The sequence below is a fragment of the Coffea eugenioides genome, chromosome 5, assembly GCF_003713205.1.
Source record: "Coffea eugenioides isolate CCC68of chromosome 5, Ceug_1.0, whole genome shotgun sequence".
Taxonomy (NCBI): domain Eukaryota; kingdom Viridiplantae; phylum Streptophyta; class Magnoliopsida; order Gentianales; family Rubiaceae; genus Coffea; species Coffea eugenioides.
In genome coordinates, this window is record NC_040039.1 from 32972658 (window position 1) to 32989269 (window position 16612).

Below are 16612 nucleotides of genomic sequence, written 5' to 3' on the forward strand. Positions count from 1 at the left end.
GCCATTGGATGGGATATTATAGCAGCGGGGACGTCCTTTGGCGTCAAGGTGCTCATGTTGCGGGAGTGCAACGGAGACCCCTGACCATCTCTTGGTAACCGGGCCAGTGGCTGCGGCAGTGTGGAGGTGTTTTGCAGGTCGCTTCGGAATTGTGATACAGGGGCGTGGGGTGCAGGCTAGACTCGCCAGCTGGTTCTTCTCCCACTCCTGCGTGAGCAGGAATCACATACGTGTCCTCCTCTCTATGGTGGTCCTATGGTTTCTATGGAAATCCCGGAATGCGGCTCGCTTTGAGGGGACGGCCATGGCCTCGGGAAATATTGTTTTGCAGGTTAGCGCATTTATCGGGCAACTGGGTAGGGGAGGCCGGTTACGCCGGAAGGACTTCCAGGGGGATGCGGATTGCCAGTGGGCGGCATTTGGCAGAGGCAATTGACGGCAGGTTATGCCTCGAGCAATTACTTGGGCGAGGCCACCCAGATATTCAGTGAAACTGAACACCGATGCGAGCGTCACCAAGGGGCTGGCCACTGGGGGAGGACTGGTGCGTACCTCAGATGGCGACCTGGTTTTGGCATTTTACAAGGAGTTCGGGGAGAGCGATGTGCTCACGGCAGAGGCATTGGCGTTATTTGGAAGGTTTGCGGTTATGTCATGATCGGCACATCACGCACTTTGTGGCTGACGTGGATTCGAGTGCTTTGGTGAGTCTGGTCTCTTCTTGCGGTCCTGTACGTTGGCCCTTGGTCAACACTCTACATCATATTCAATGGCTTTCAGGGCAAATGGGGGTCTCGGTGGCACACATCTATCGAGAGGCAAATACGGTAGCGGATGCCCTTGCGTGCTCGCGCCCGCAACAGGAAGGCATTTTCACAGTCAGGGCTGAGCTTCCTCGGAGAGCCCGGTCCGCTCTCCAATTGGACAAGCTCTCGGTACCCTCGATTCGACTTGGCAGAGTCCGCCATTAGTTTTGGCTGGACTCCTTTGGCTCTATGCAACTTTGTTCGTTCGGTGGCAATAAAAGTTGCGTAATTTTAAAAAAAAACTAATCAGTTTTAGTTGATCAAAATAACTAAAATAGTTTGCTAATATATTGCGCTATGAAAACTAAATGTATTTTTGGTACAAGTACTGTATTCATAAAACCATAAACAATGTGACTATTGGCAATTAATAATAACTCTAGTTATGCAATTGTGAGGATTTTAACTTAATTTCATATTAATTTTACTGTTCTTTTGTTATCAATTTCATACTATACTAATCACTAATTTTCCATATGTTGTCAAGAGAACTAGATAGGGAATTCATGATTTTTTTTACCTTCATAACAAGTCACTAACTAAGTTTGAAACAATTATAAAATATGTATACATTTTATTACAATACCTTTCTCATTTTACTAATGAAAAACATAGGCTAAATTGTAAATGATAGGGTGCCATAATAGAATTACTGAAATTGGTTTATTACACACGAGGCTAAATTGCAAAAGATAAGGTGTCATGGTAGAATTAATGAAATTAGTTTATCACATACGGGGCTAAAATGTAAAAGATAAGGTGCCATAATAGAATTAATAAAATTTATTTACAACATATAGGGTTATATTGAAAAAATTAGGGTGGCATAGTAGAATTAATGAAAGTGATCTAGGAACAATTACTTTAGATAGTGACGACTAATTGTTGTCACTAATTTTGAACCGGTAATCACATTGTGACAACATTATAAGTAGTCACTGTAGGGCCCATTTCAGTGACAATATTTTTTTAAATCGTTACAATGGTGATTTCCCGCCACACAGGCCAGTTGCACGCCACTCATATTGTGACGATTAATCCCGTGTTGTCACTGATGATGAGTCTATCCTCGGTCAACTATGATGATATCAAAAGTCGTCACTAAATTTGCTCAACTGTGACAACTTTTTCTGTCGTCATTGAGAATGTTGTCACAAAAGACCAAATTTCTTGTAGTGCTTCTACTAACTTCCTGCACTAGTCTCTTCCATGTTTTACTAGTCCTATGATTTCTTGTACCAGTCTTGGGCGTCTTGCATGCATAATTTGTTTCCTTCACCCTTTCTCCCCTTATCTTTCCCACCATTCCCCCTTCAAAACTGCTGTTACTCTCTCCATCAACCCACATAATATCCTTACTGCCTTCTCCCTTCTTAACATTCTCCTCTTCTATCACTTTATACCTCTGAATCCCTCCTCCCCTATCCTTTTTTGTTATTTCCTTTACTTCTTCCTGTGTATAAGGTTCTGCCTTGCTCTCTTCCACTCCTATAATCTCTTGTCTCTCTTCAAACCCACCAACTTTTCCCCTCCTAGCTACTCCATTCTGAGCATCACCTCCTACATTTGAGGTTCCTGATTTTCCAGAGGCACTGTGGAATTCTTTAGTGTAAGTTAGTAGAGGATACTGTTGAATTCCAACTTCCTCTTCTAGATTTTGTTCCCTATATCCTTCTCTCTCTGGCTTCTCATCTTCCCTCCCATTCTTGAATTTCTTCTTAGGAGTCCTAGGAAAGCTAGCTCTAAGCCAATTACCATATTGATTTTCCTTATCCATGTTCATTCTCTTCCTGATGCAATTTCATTCATTATGTCCTATCAGGCCACAACAGAAACAAAAATCTGGACATTTTTCGTATTTAGATTCAATCCATCTTGTCACACCATTGCTTTTAACCATAATTCCCCTAGGTAAAGGCACTTTAAGATTTAGTTCAGCAAGAATTTTTAAATGTCTACCACCCTTACCTCCTCTCTGGGGAATAATAACCTCTCTGACACCGGTAAAGATGCCTCCTATTTTGCGCCTAGCTTCCTTCATAGCCCAATGAAGATGTATATTCCAGATCTGGACCCATACTAGAGTCTTACTAAAAGCCATCTCCGCTTCCTTCAACCTTGCTTTCCATTCCAGCAACACCAAAGGCTGACCATCATAGATCCATGGTCTTTTGCTTAGCACTAGCTCAATGTCCTTCCTACTCTCAAACATAAATTGGAACATATTGGCTCTAATCTCTGTAATTTTTAAATTTCTCAGTTAAGGCCACATATTATATGCAAAGCTCTTCATATCGGTAATATTGGCCTGTTTTCCCCCCTGGACTTTACCAATTAAACTCAGTTTGCATTCCTTTATTCCTTTTTCCAACTTCTCATTTTCCAGACAAACTCCCTCCCTTTCACTCTCGGATAAGGAGAATTTCCCCAAAACCTCCTCTATACGCTCCATCTCAGAAGATCCCACAGTCTATACTACTTCAAGTTCCAAATCTTGCAGCTCCAGTCCAGCTCTTGAAATCGCCACCGTTTTCCACTTCTCCATACTTTGTCTCCGCTGCTGAACAGTAGAGCCCTAGGATCAGGGATCTAGGATGAGGGACTTGAAAAACTCAAACAAAAGAAGAAAGAGAAAAGGAAAAAAGAAAAGGAAAGGAGAAGAATGAGAAGAAAAAAGAGAAAAAAAATCGGATTACACTTCTTGCCGAACTAGATGGATGAATTTGTATGGCTATTAACTAGAAATGCTCTTGCTATTTTAGGATAGATTGATGTTCTCAACAAAGTAGCTTAAAATGGAATGAATCTCTTTAAAGTTCAGACAGAATTCTATCAGGATAGATTTCAATTATTTTGGGATTTGGAATTTGAAAAACTGTTAGGAAACTTGCCTCCCACGATAGGGGGATTTCTCTCTCCATAATAGAGAAAAAAAACTCTCAGAGTGAGAGACTAGTTCAACGGTATATATAAAATTTAGTCATAATAAATTGCAATCAATATAAACTTTTGCTGATTAGATAGTAGTGGAACCACCTATTAGCCAATTTTAAACTCACCATTAGTGTACTTCAGGTTAATTGTCCACTAATATTGTAAAAGGTTTTAACACAAACCACAAAACAACTGAACGGATTAGTTGCTCATACAGTTAATAGGTTTAGCGTGGCGGGGACGGGATTTTTAAAAAGTGGGGCTGAACTCAAAAGATGTGGCAAATTTTACTTTACGAGTGTAAATTTGAAAATCATAAAATGTGCGTTAATTTTTTGTGACTATATCGCTTAATGATTTGGTCTTTATATATAATCCCAAATCAATGTAAATTATTTTAAACCAAATTTCTAAATGAAGAAGTTTTTTATGGTCTTTAGATGATTTTTAATAGAGTAATAATAAAAAGTTAGTCTACAAACCATAAGAAGGAAGCTATTTCCCCAATATTGGATCAAGATACATGATAATATATCAAATTCGTATAACTATTCATGTCGCTACCTTCTCATTTCTTAAAACTTCTCTTTGCTTTAATACCAAATTTCAGGGAGTTAATACATAAAGTTCTAAAAAAAACATGTATTATGAAGTTAAATTATGTATATGAACTAACTAAATAGAAATCTAAAAGTATTTAAAGTCTAAAAGATAATAATTTTCATGAGGCAAAAATTAGATTGGGGGGAGGGGGGCAAAAATATGATTTTAAATGGAAAATCTTCAAAGTATTCAGGAATCAAAAGGAATTTTTCGAACTTGGGAGCAGCTGCCCCCTTGTGACTCCGCTACTGCCGACTGCCATAAAAAAACAAAAAAGATTGACATAATCACTTAAATTTGACTGATATATGAAACAAAGTCGGTAATGCAAGAAGTTATAAATTTTAACTATTTATCCTTATTTGTCTTCTTAAAGAGGACAAACAAGACGATAAAGAAAACCCAAGTTGGATTCATTCAATTAGCCAATAAAACTGTCTGTTTCCTCTTAGAACCAGCAAGGAAAGTGAAAACATCTATGGGTTAGACCAAGGACTTTGCCGGGCTTGAAAACCTTATTCCATCCAGCAGCCACGGTTGGATGAAAAACAAGGGATTTGTGCGCCTCAATAATTGCTAAATGGTGGATAGGCAAAATTGATTTTCAACTGTTGAGATCAGTTTTTGTATAGGTTGCATGAGATAAATGTTAACATATTTGAAACGTAAAATTGTAAATTTTGATATAGGTCATATAAATTTTTTGCATGAATTATTACTTAAATGGTATGTCTATTTATGTATGAATTAATTTATTCTACATTATCAACGTATCAATTTTTTATCATTCTGAACGATTTTAAGTGATGACATATACTTTTTATTTAAATGTAAGTAATATATATATATAATTACTAGTGTAAAAAATCTTGTTGTACAAATCCATCCAAGTATTCAAGCAGTTTTGTACGATAACAGCTCAGATCAAATTTGAACAAAACAATAATAATAAAAATAAAAATGGGGCAGCCACACATTATTGGTCAAGGTACAAGGAAAGTGTCCAGCCATCAGAAGTGGGACCTTTGGACTTCAGGTAAGATGGTCCAACAAGGCAAAACGACCAGAGCAACTGGAATTTAAGTCATGTGTTGTTGGTGGGCCAAATGGAAATTTCCTTCCATTTACAACCTTTCGACCACTACATTATTTTCAAGTGTTCTCTAGTCTCCACTCCCGGCAGCTTTCTCCTATAAATTGCCACCACAAAATCCAAATCCCACACACAACACACAAACACACAAAATACACAACAAAATCCAACTCCCACGCACAAAACACACACTTTAGGCAAGAAAAGTAGCCACCACAAAGGCTAGTAAGATGGAGAACTTCCCAGTAATCAACATGAAAAACCTCAATGGTGACAAGAGAGCTTCCACCATGGAGCATATAAAGGATGCTTGTGAAAACTGGGGTTTCTTTGAGGTACTACACATTCCTTTTTTTTTTAATTTTCTTTCTGATATAAGGCAAACTAGTGTACCTCATTTTGTTTTTTTGATGTAACAAACTGCTGTACCTAGGATTCTCATGAGTTTGTTTTAATTTTAATGGTTGTAAGAAGTTTACATTATTAACTTTTGTTTCTTTTCTTTTGAAACTTTGATGTAGTTGGTGAACCATGGAATCCCACACGAGATGATGGACACAGTTGAAAGATTGACAAAAGGTCATTACAAGAAATGCATGGAGCAAAGGTTCAAGGAGTTGGTGGCAAGCAAGGCTTTAGAGGGTGTACAAGCTGAGATTACGGATATGGATTGGGAGAGCACATTTTTCTTGCGCCACCTTCCTGTCTCAAACATTTCACAAGTCCCTGATCTAGATGATGAATACAGGTAATAATTATAGCACATTTCCGATTTCAAGAAATATTTTGAAGCAAGTCTTATGTGGATAAGTAATCATTTTGCTGACAGAAAGAAAACTAAAAAAAATTTGGAAGTAACATCAATCAACTATTGAATTTATCTTTATGTTACTTGGAATAATTCACAGCACAGATTATTGAAAGGTTGTAAATTTGAGTCTTTGTTAACGTTTTATTTGTGTTCTTAGCACAGATTTTCTTCTCATCCTTGTATTATTAGAGTGTTGTTTGCAGATGTGGAAAGTTATTCAAGACAAGATCTTAACAGGAATATGAAAAGCATAAATACTGTTGCGCTATAGTTAGTTCCTAGGTCCCAACACAACAGGAAGTTTTGAGCTTATTGAACATGCTACACATGCAGCCATACTTCTGTGTCCCTTCTCAAGAAACAGATAGATTTGGATTTCCATTCAGGTTTATCAATAAAATAGCCTTTCATCAGACACAATTATTGACAACTTGGCTTAAAATATGTTAAAATATTCCCTTGTCAACGCCTAAAAAGCAAGATATATCCATGCTCTGTGATAGGCTATTTTTCTCTTTTTACTAATTCCACCTATCCAATCAAATTTTCCTCATTATTTTCTTATGATGCAGGACTATCATGAAGGAGTTTGCTGTAAGATTAGAAAAATTGGCTGAAGAACTTCTTGATTTACTATGTGAAAATCTTGGTCTTGAGAAGGGCTATTTGAAGAAAGCCTTTTATGGTTCAAAAGGTCCCAATTTTGGCACCAAGGTTAGCAACTACCCTCCATGTCCCAAGCCAGAATTGATTAAGGGACTTCGACCACACACTGATGCTGGTGGGGTTATCTTGCTTTTCCAAGATGATAAAGTAAGTGGTCTACAACTCCTCAAGGGTGATCAATGGGTTGATGTCCCTCCAATGAAGCACTCTATTGTGGTCAACCTTGGTGACCAACTCGAGGTACACTTTGAATTTCTTTGGGATTATAAAAATTTATACTTTTATAAAGTAATAGTGAATAAAGAAAACAAAAGATTTATTACTTTCATACCAACATATTACGTATGTGTACACTTGTGCCTCATAAATAAATATTACTTTATGAATAGATTAATTCCTCATAAAAAAATTACACTTATAATTATGGAATATGCATAGCTAGATTTAAGAGGGGTGATTGTAATTTGTAAGCAATCACTTAAACAATCAAATATTAATTTATGCAAAAATTAACAAATCGAATTGACTGTTCATTCATTTATGCTTTTTTGTTTAGGGTTTTAATTATGTTACAAATTAATCACAGGTGATTACCAATGGAAAATACAAAAGTGTGCTCCACAGAGTCATAGCTCAAACAGATGGAAATAGGATGTCACTTGCTTCATTCTACAATCCAGGTAATGATGCAGTTATTTATCCAGCACCAGCAGTACTGGAAAAAGAAGCAGAAGAAAGAAAAGAAGTCTACCCAAAATTTGTTTTTGATGACTACATGAAACTCTATGCTGGACTTAAATTCCAGGCCAAAGAGCCAAGATTTGAACTCATGAAGAGCGAAGAAGCCAATGTTACCATGGGTCCAATTGCAACTGCTTAGACTCATAGGAATAAAACAGTACTAGGATGTTTTCTTCTCCCTCTTATGTTTTCTACTTATTATTATTATTTTTTTATTGTGGGGGTTGGTGGTTATTCCTAGTCATTTGTTGCTCCAGACAGGAGGGTCCTTTCTACATCTGAGGGACCAAAATTTATTATGTAGTAAGAATTCTAAGACAAAGAAATAAAATAAGCTATACATTTCTCCAAAATCATTTGTGGCTACTGTTGCAAAGCTATATGGTTGATTGACCTAATATTTGGTTTAATTGCCTTTAAAAGTCCTTAAAATTTTCTAAATTATTAGACGCTCAACATTTTACTTTAATTTATGAATGCCGGATCAATTTAGTCCTCAAATTTCTTACAAATCTGAAAAATCAAATGTCTGGTACTTCGAACAAAAATACAATTATGTTTGGAACTATGAATTACAATTATCAAACTTAAGAGAGAAAACTTACAAGGAGCAGCCGATATCAATATGCAAGAAAAGCTAAGTTTGTCACACATAACTGCTTATTTAATAGTTGTAAGAGAATAATTAACATATTATGAATTTAACAGTAAGGCATTAGTAACATGGCCGAGAACTTAAAATTGGCAATGTCCTTCAAAAGCCACTTTTTGGTACCAAATTAGGAATAACATAAACAAGTCATCAATAGCCAAGACAAGCCAACGATTTGTTGACTACTAGGTTTAAATGAAAAAACAAAAAAATCCATTCAACATTCACCTCATTTACGCTTTGCCCCCTTCAACTAAACAAACAGGCAGTTTGCCCCACTAGCAAATCTGATTAGTGATTTTGTGGTCAAAAGTCAAAAGCAAGCCAAGTTATCCTCAAGCTGACAGAAATATGGTTGACTACTAAACGTCAAAAATTTTTAGAGTTAAATATATTTTGTAGAATCATTTAAGAACCAAATGATAATTGGGATGTAGTTTAGAGGAAAATCAAGGTTGATTGGTGAGATAAAAAAAAGTTGTGTGTAAGTTCAAGAATTTTCTCGTTGTTTTTTTCTTTCTTTTTTTTTCAAGCTTTTTCTCGAAAGACATGTCACTATTATCCCTCACCTTTTATGTATCACAGGAACAAGCAAACACACACACACACATGTAACTTACACTTTCTAGTCTTTTACTTTTCACAAGGAGTTGAATTTTGTCTGCTTCTTTCTGTGGATGGAGGCATAGGTTTTTCTCAAGTATAAGGATTAAATAACCAACTACTCATAGAGTAGTTAGCCACTAAAGAGTTTTAAAATTCTCATTGAGTGCAGGCCAAGAGATCATGACCTACATTCTAAAAAATTTAAATTTTTTTGAAAAAATTTCACCAGCAGGTACTCAAATACTCGTTTGAATAGGTGGTGATTCAGTCTCCGGCAAAAAAAAAAAGTATGAGGATTAAATACTGGATTTTTGTGATATAAACTGTGTGTATAGGTACACCATCACAAGCTTTGTGAGATGCTGTAATCTGTACACCTTGTCCACAATGGAGCCTCTCTAACAACTGTCAATCTCCCAGGAATTATTGGGTAGAAATGTGCCCCACATATTTGAACCATTTATTTGATTTGCTGATCTTGCTACCAACAGTAAAAACGATAGCATTTGTTTTGTTTATTAATTTGCCAGTGACACGAGACAAAACGAGGTCGGTGAAGGCAAAATTAAATTGATTAATCAAGATTTCATTTTGTGGCATGTGTGGTAGCAACAAAGTTAAGTTTCTCCCAACAAAATTAAAAATAAAGTGGGCAGACAATTTAGCGAAAGCATATGTTCAAAAATCTTTGAATAAAATGGATAAGTTAGTTACCCATAGTGGGTTATAAAAGTAAAATTCTGATCAAATTTGTTTTAAGGGGCATATCACAACTGGGGTTTAATCTTATAGGTGTGTAGTGTTATGTCGTTTATCAAAGTAAGTGTAGTTTAAATAAGGTATGTTATGAAGTTAAACTTTTATGTAATATTTCCAAGTATGTATGCTTCCAAAATTGGAAAAGAAGAAATTCACTTAAAATGCCAAGTTAAATGTTGTTTTTAGTTAAGATTATAAAACCCTTAGCTTATTGAGATCATAGTATGTAAGATACAGGAGTGCTATAATATAAAACATTATAGATATCATAGAATACAATGTGGAACTTTTTTATCTTAGTTTTTGTTATCCCTAAATCGCTCTCGTGTCTTTTAATTAGAATTATTGTATTTCAATGTGGCACTAATTAAAAGAAATAAAACACTCCAATTGATTACATCTCAATAATATTGATAATTACAATTAAAAATTGCCCATTAATAATTATTTACCTATCCTTAGACTCCATTTCCAATTATTATATAGATCAAAATTTCTTAATCGAAGCATCAAAAATTTCTCATTAGCCAATTGAGATTGTAAAAAAAATGACTGTAAAAACATAGATACTCTGAAAAAAAAAATAGAGAAACATACAAGGAAAAAGATCCCTTATTAATTTGTATATCTTCATACAAATATCACAAGTAAATTTCACAATTATGTGCTTTTTACAAATATGAAGAAATTTAAAAAATGAAATGAAAAATCCAACTATTTCAATCAAATGAATTTAACTGTCTCACAAATAGAGCTTTTCTCTTTCTCATTGAGAACATTTTCCCCCCATTGGTGGGAGCTCAACACTATTTCAAATTTCCAAAAATTCAAACCCACTTTTACCCACCCTAAATTCCAAACCAAATTCCCAGTCTCAAACATAGATTTTCTTAGCTGATAAGCCCGGACAAGAGTAAATGCAAAGAAGTAACTACAGGAACTAATTTTAACAGCAAAGATTATAAATGCTTAGCTGCACTAAAGTAGAAGATGCAAGCTGGAACACTAGATTAAAGAAGTAAAAGCTAGACAGTGGTGGGCTGGATCTTCACAGAAATAAATCTGTCCAACTTGAGGCCAGTTCATACTCTTTCAACCCTTTGTTTAGCTAACTTTTCATTTTTTTCCTTTCTTTTTCTTTTATCTCCCAGCTTAGCATTTACCTAGTGGAAAAAGCTGATTTTCTTTTGATCTGTTTTGGAGTGGTTAGCTCCTATTCATTATCAGATAGATTTGGGATTCCTTTAATATCTCAGCTCGTTACTATGGCAGAAGAGCTGACTAAGATAATGCAGAAGTTTGCCTTAAACAACCAAGAATGCAATATAACAGATCTAGATGTAGGAAATTCTAGTCTTAGCAGACAGGAATGTTTGCTAAGTTTGATGGGGAAAATCCGGGGTGAAAAGATAGCCAACTTTACTAGAGTTAAAAACTTTGTCACTAATGTCCGGGGCTATCCTAAAGATTTGAAAGTGATAGATTGGGACCTAACCTATACCAATTTATAAACCCAGCAGAGGAAAGTCGAGAAACGATAGCAAATGGGGGGCCATGGATAGTGGATAACCAACTGCTAGTTCTGAACAAATGGTACGAAGGAATTGAGGGTGTCCAAGATGCATTCGGAATAGCCCCTCAAGGTATGTTATGAACTTAAACTTTTATGTAATATTTGCAAGTATGTATGCTGCCATAATTGGAAAAGACGAAATTCACTTAAAATGCCAAGTTAAATGTTGCTTTTAGTTAAGATCATAAAACCCTTAGCTTACTGAGATCACAGTGTGTAAGATACAGAAGTGGTATAATATAAAACATTATAGATATCATAGAATACAAATGACACTTTTTTATCTTAGTTTTTGTTATCCTTAAATCACCCTCATATCTTTTAAATAGAATAATTGTATTTCAATGTGGCACTAATTAAAAGAAATAAAACACTCCAATTGATTACATCTCAATAATGTTGATAATTACAATTAAAAATTGCCCATTAAAAATTATTTACTTATCCTTAGACTCCATTTCCAATTATTATATAGATCAAAATTTCTTAATCGAAACATGAGAAATTTCTCATTAGCCATTTGAGATTGTAAAAAAATCAATGTCAAAAAATAGATAATATGAAAAAAAAACAGAGAAACATACAAGGAGAAAAGATTCTTTATTCATTTGTATATTTTCACACAAATATCACAAATAAATTTCACAATTATGTGCTTTTTACAAATATGAAGAAATTTAAAAAATGAAATGGAAAATCCAACTATTTCAATCAAATGAATTTAACTATCTCACAAATAGAGCTTTTCTCTCTCTCACTGAGAGCCTTTTCCCTCCCATTGGTGGGAGCTCAACATTCTTTCAAGGGAAATTTGCCAAATTGGTCCCTATCATTTTCACAAAAAACTTTTTTGGTGCCTAACATTTAAAATCAGTCAGAATAGTTCCTAACATATAAATTATAAGCCAGTTTGGTCCTAGTACTCGTATTTGCTCATTTCTCTGACTAAAAATAGCACACCTCTCTCACGTGGGCATAATTTCAAGGGTAAAATCGAAAAACATTCATTAATCCATGGTTTTAGATTAAAGAAAGAGAATATTCTCTTCAAAGTTCAAGCTCTCCAATGGCTACTCTTCCATAACTCCACCCACTTCTCCTAGTGTCAATCTTGAGTCATTTTCCCTGGACCTACTCTATCAGATGCATTCCACCATCACCACATTGGCAACTCAGTGTTTCAGGGGGTGAGAGAGGTTATTATTCCTCAAACAGGAGGTAAAGAAGGAAGGCACTTGAAGGTGCAAGTCTTGGTGGATACTTTCCAGCCACTACTGAGGGGCACTATTGTCAAAATGATTGGTTCCATGAGATGGATAAAGTTTAAATATGAGAGATGCCCAAATTTCTACTACACAAGTGTAGTTATTGGACATAGCGAGAAAGGTTGTAAAACAAGAGTTTCAGTGGGGAGTGGAACAGAGAACAATATTGAGCCTGGATGAGAGCAAACCCTAGGAAAGGATTCCCACAAAAAGAAAGTAATAGCTACAGATCCCCTTCCAAAACGAGTTACTGGGGAGTACTAAACGAGGAAGTAGTTCGAAAAGAGTCAAGCAAGGAGAAATTAGTTTCCAACCAATGTATCCAAAGGGAGAAGGAAACAGATAGAGGGAACAACAAGGTAAATACCTCTAGAAGTGAGGAAACAAGAGCAGCAAACAGATGCAGCAAATGCAAGGCAAAGGGAGGAAGGAATGGAGGCAAGGGACTTGATGAACTTCACATCGCAACACAGAAAGCATCCAAGGGACACAAGATGGGGATTGGCGTTGTGGCCAAGCTGAATGGAACAAGAATCACAGCTGATTGGGCGCTAGTGGACAGAACCTCGCTATTGGACATCCAAGATGAAGCTGCAGCAGTGAGACTGGCACTCATCAAAGTAAGGCAGCTTGGTTGGCACAGGATTAAAGTCATAAACGTCAATAAACATCTTATTGCCATGCTGAAAAGTGGGAAAGGAGACAATCCGAACATAGTCACGTTAGTGGAAGATATACTTGCTCTAGCTAATATGTTTCAAATGTGCTTTTTTGAAGTAGGAAAAAATAGTAATATGTCTCTATGTAAAAGCATTAGTCGTTATGCTCTAAGCATAGTTATGGATGAAGAGAGAATTTTTGTCTCTTCTTAGTGTCATCGTACACTTTGTATAGGTGGTTGAGCCGTTGCTCAAATATTGTAAAGTTTGGTTTGCTATAAAATTCAACTATCGTTTCCGAAAAAAAAAAGAGGAAATAAGAGCAATGCTGACAAAGATTATAGACACAAATTAGGGTAATATCTTCAAATGTGACAATGATCCAACAAAGAATATGATGAGAACTTAAAACTAGATGCTGTTATAAAACACTACTATGATTACTAGTATTTAACAGGTACGTCAAACATATTAATGGTGGAGTAAAATGAAAAAAAAAAATAACAGTGGGATAGAAAAAACACTTTAAAGTGTAAAATATCTCCAAATTGGAAATTGAGATGCAATGTGAATGTCACATACAATTTATTGTTGTAAAGTACAAACATGACTCTAAATAGAAAAGTTTAGGGTAAAAAGCGTTTAACTTAAAATTTAGGATTAAATGCTGGAGTTGATATTAAATTGAAAGAGAAAAGGAAAGAGATGGATAAAAATAAAAAAAAATAAAAATGATGGTCAAGTGCCGTGAGAAGTTAAACTTCTTTCAACATTTCTAAATTTTAGCATTAGCCTATGTTCTTCCTTTATTTTTCTTCTTTTGTTAAAAAATAATAAATAAATAAAAATTAGGAACTATTTCGACTTTGCATTCTGAAGATGCATGCATAGTTAAATATTTAAATGCTCTGAACTAGTGAACTTTACAATTTCTCTACCTATTGAAATTCTCCATTATGTGCAGTTACCCATCAAATAAGACGACCGAAGCTATTACTATCAGATTAAAATGATTGCTTTAACCTCAAATAAATTAACTTGTGGAAGTTTATTTTGAGTACATAGAGACACCATGTTTGTGTGCTTCACTTATTTTCCACTCACTGTTTGATATCCAAATTCAGCACTTAAAGTTAATGGATTCAGATCTTAATATGTTCAGATATGTTTGATAATAAAAAATTAAATATTTGAATTAATTAAGTGGTACTAAATTTTTTAGGCAAAACTTGCTCCCAAAAATAAGTGATAAGGTATTTACTTATCACTTAATGTGATATACACTCAAATGTATTTAATTTCATACTTAATAATTTAATAATTTAATGGATTCAGATTTCAGATTTCAATTTTCAAAATTTAGTTTTATCAACCGCAACCTAATGTCCTATAGTATTAAGCGTATTACTGAGCTATTAGTTCTAACATGTCACATTAGACATGTTTCTCTTTTGCCACATTTTATGCTTATGCCTATTTGTTCATGTTTACCTTTTGAGTAGGGTGAATAACAACATTTGAATTCTTTACCTCCATAGAATGAGCATCGACCACTAGACTATCAATCAATGGCATATTATACCACTTAATTCCATGATAAAATGGTGTTTAGAGTAGGAAAATTTGAATATACACACACATGCATATATATACATACATACATACATACATATACACACACATGTATGTATGTATATATGAAGTACTAACTCTAATTAGCCATTTTCTCTCTCTTAGGTGACATGCATAATTATTTGATGAGTCATTTGAATATTTAGAATTTAGCCATATTTGTATCCAATTCCTCTCTAATTAGTTAATTTTTTTCTTATAGTTTTCATCTCTTCTAACAATTTTTATCTTTTCAAATAAACTTAAAATTGAATATTCATTGATAAATGAATTGCTACATCTTGTGTATTTAATTGAGCACAAAATTAGTTCTAGGTTTATGACCATTGTTAAAATTTAATTATACACGCACATATACATGTATGTGTGTGCACTTGTGTGTGAAAGTATTAAAAATTTAATTAACCATTTCTCTCTCCTAGATAGCAAGCCTAATTGAAGAAAATTTGTAGGTCATTTGCATACTTGGGTTTTATCCATATTTGTATCGAACTCTTCACTAATTAATAGGTTATATAATTTTTCTCTCTTCTAACAAAAAAATATATATCTTTTTTAATAAATTTGTTTACCCTTTGTATCAGTACGACTTAAATTTACTTAGTTTAATTATTATATCTATAGATTTATTAAATCTAGAGAAATTAAATATTCCTTCATGAAAAATAATGTTTGGATCTTTAGTATTTAATTTGGTAGAAATATATAGTTCTAGGTTCATTGTCATTTAATAAAATTTTAATTATCTCAAAAAATATCTATCAACTTTTTGGGTATACATTATAGTATTAATCAATATTATTATATCATAGTAAAAGCATGTATAGAAGTTTTTAAAAATTGGTATGGTAACTAAACACTTAGAATGCATCAATTTTCTAAAGCCAATTTTAAAGAATATGTAAGAACAATGACTTGAATTATTCATACTGTATTCACAACCAATTAGAAAAAGAGTAAATCTTATACACACTGACAGCATATATACTATCATCATTGAATCCATGATACATGTGTAAAAATTAAATTTCAAATTTAAATATTACATAATCCTTATTCATCCAAAACAGACGATATATACACTGTTAATGTAGGAAATGTTAATCCATTAGAAAAAAAATAACAAGTATGATAGGCACGGGCTAAATGCTAGTATAATTTGAGAGGCGATTAGGAACTTATATTGACATTGGAATAGCTTCAAATTTAAGGGCAAAAAGGACTCCAGGATAACTGGAAAAACAAAAGTTTTGCGGATCCAAATGGATACATCTAAAAGACTATGGGATTAACTTGAAAGTGACAAGAAAGTAGATCGAGCAAAATAAATTTATTCAAATCTGAAAATTGAAAATTTTCCGCTTGTCTAGGTATCCTTCAACGAACATATTTAACCTTTCTCATTTCCTTGCACGCGCCCGCAATTCGTGGTGTCAACGGAGAAACTCAGTGGACTTTGGCTGCGGACTCATTTGAAACCAATTTAAACTTAAATGGAAAATTTTGATAACCCAAGGAATACATTTTTTTTTCCGGAAACGTTAGAAGGTGTCATGAAGTTAGTAGTCAGAAAGCGTGAAAGGGGATAGAGGGAAGGCGCAAGCCTAAAGATTGGGTAGTAGGAAGGCGTGACCAAGAGCTAGTCAATACACTGACAGGAAGAAGGCGCAATGGAAGAACGAGAAAGGCGCGAAAGGAGTTAAAGCAACAGGAGAAGGCGTGACCAGGATATCACGCCTTTGCTGGGTTCATGCGTTCTCTGCTGAAGCTGTGACCCAAGCTAACTGAAAGATTCCTATTGCCACGTGCTAC

At 34.6% G+C, this 16612-nt stretch overlaps 2 protein-coding genes across 2 annotated transcripts; one reads left to right on the top strand and one right to left on the bottom strand.

Moving 5' to 3' along the window:
• Window positions 1-2607: 2607 nt before the first annotated feature.
• On the bottom strand, window positions 2608-3258 carry LOC113771413. The gene is made up of 2 exons (XM_027315993.1): window positions 3138-3258; window positions 2608-3044 (listed from the first exon to the last, which is right to left on the bottom strand). The coding sequence occupies exons 1-2, from the start codon at window positions 3256-3258 to the stop codon at window positions 2608-2610; spliced, it is 558 nt and encodes a 185-aa protein (XP_027171794.1).
• Window positions 3259-5557: 2299 nt separating this feature from the next.
• Window positions 5558-8010, top strand: LOC113770382 (1-aminocyclopropane-1-carboxylate oxidase 1-like). The gene is made up of 4 exons (XM_027314819.1): window positions 5558-5771; window positions 5958-6184; window positions 6820-7153; window positions 7500-8010. Exons 1-4 carry the CDS (start codon window positions 5667-5669, stop codon window positions 7791-7793), a joined length of 960 nt encoding a protein of 319 aa, XP_027170620.1. The 5' UTR covers window positions 5558-5666; the 3' UTR covers window positions 7794-8010.
• Window positions 8011-16612: the final 8602 nt, after the last annotated feature.

Coding starts and splice junctions, on each gene's coding strand:
- LOC113771413 (XM_027315993.1), bottom strand. CDS start 3,258: ATGGAGCGTATAGAGGAGGTTTTGGGGAAATTCTCCTTATCCGAGAGT. Junction 3,045..3,137: donor ATGCAAACTGAGTTTAATTG/GTAAAGTCCAGG, acceptor TAAAAATTACAG/AGATTAGAGCCAATATGTTC.
- LOC113770382 (XM_027314819.1), top strand. CDS start 5,667: ATGGAGAACTTCCCAGTAATCAACATGAAAAACCTCAATGGTGACAAG. Junction 6,185..6,819: donor GATCTAGATGATGAATACAG/GTAATAATTATA, acceptor CTTATGATGCAG/GACTATCATGAAGGAGTTTG. Junction 7,154..7,499: donor ACCTTGGTGACCAACTCGAG/GTACACTTTGAA, acceptor AATTAATCACAG/GTGATTACCAATGGAAAATA.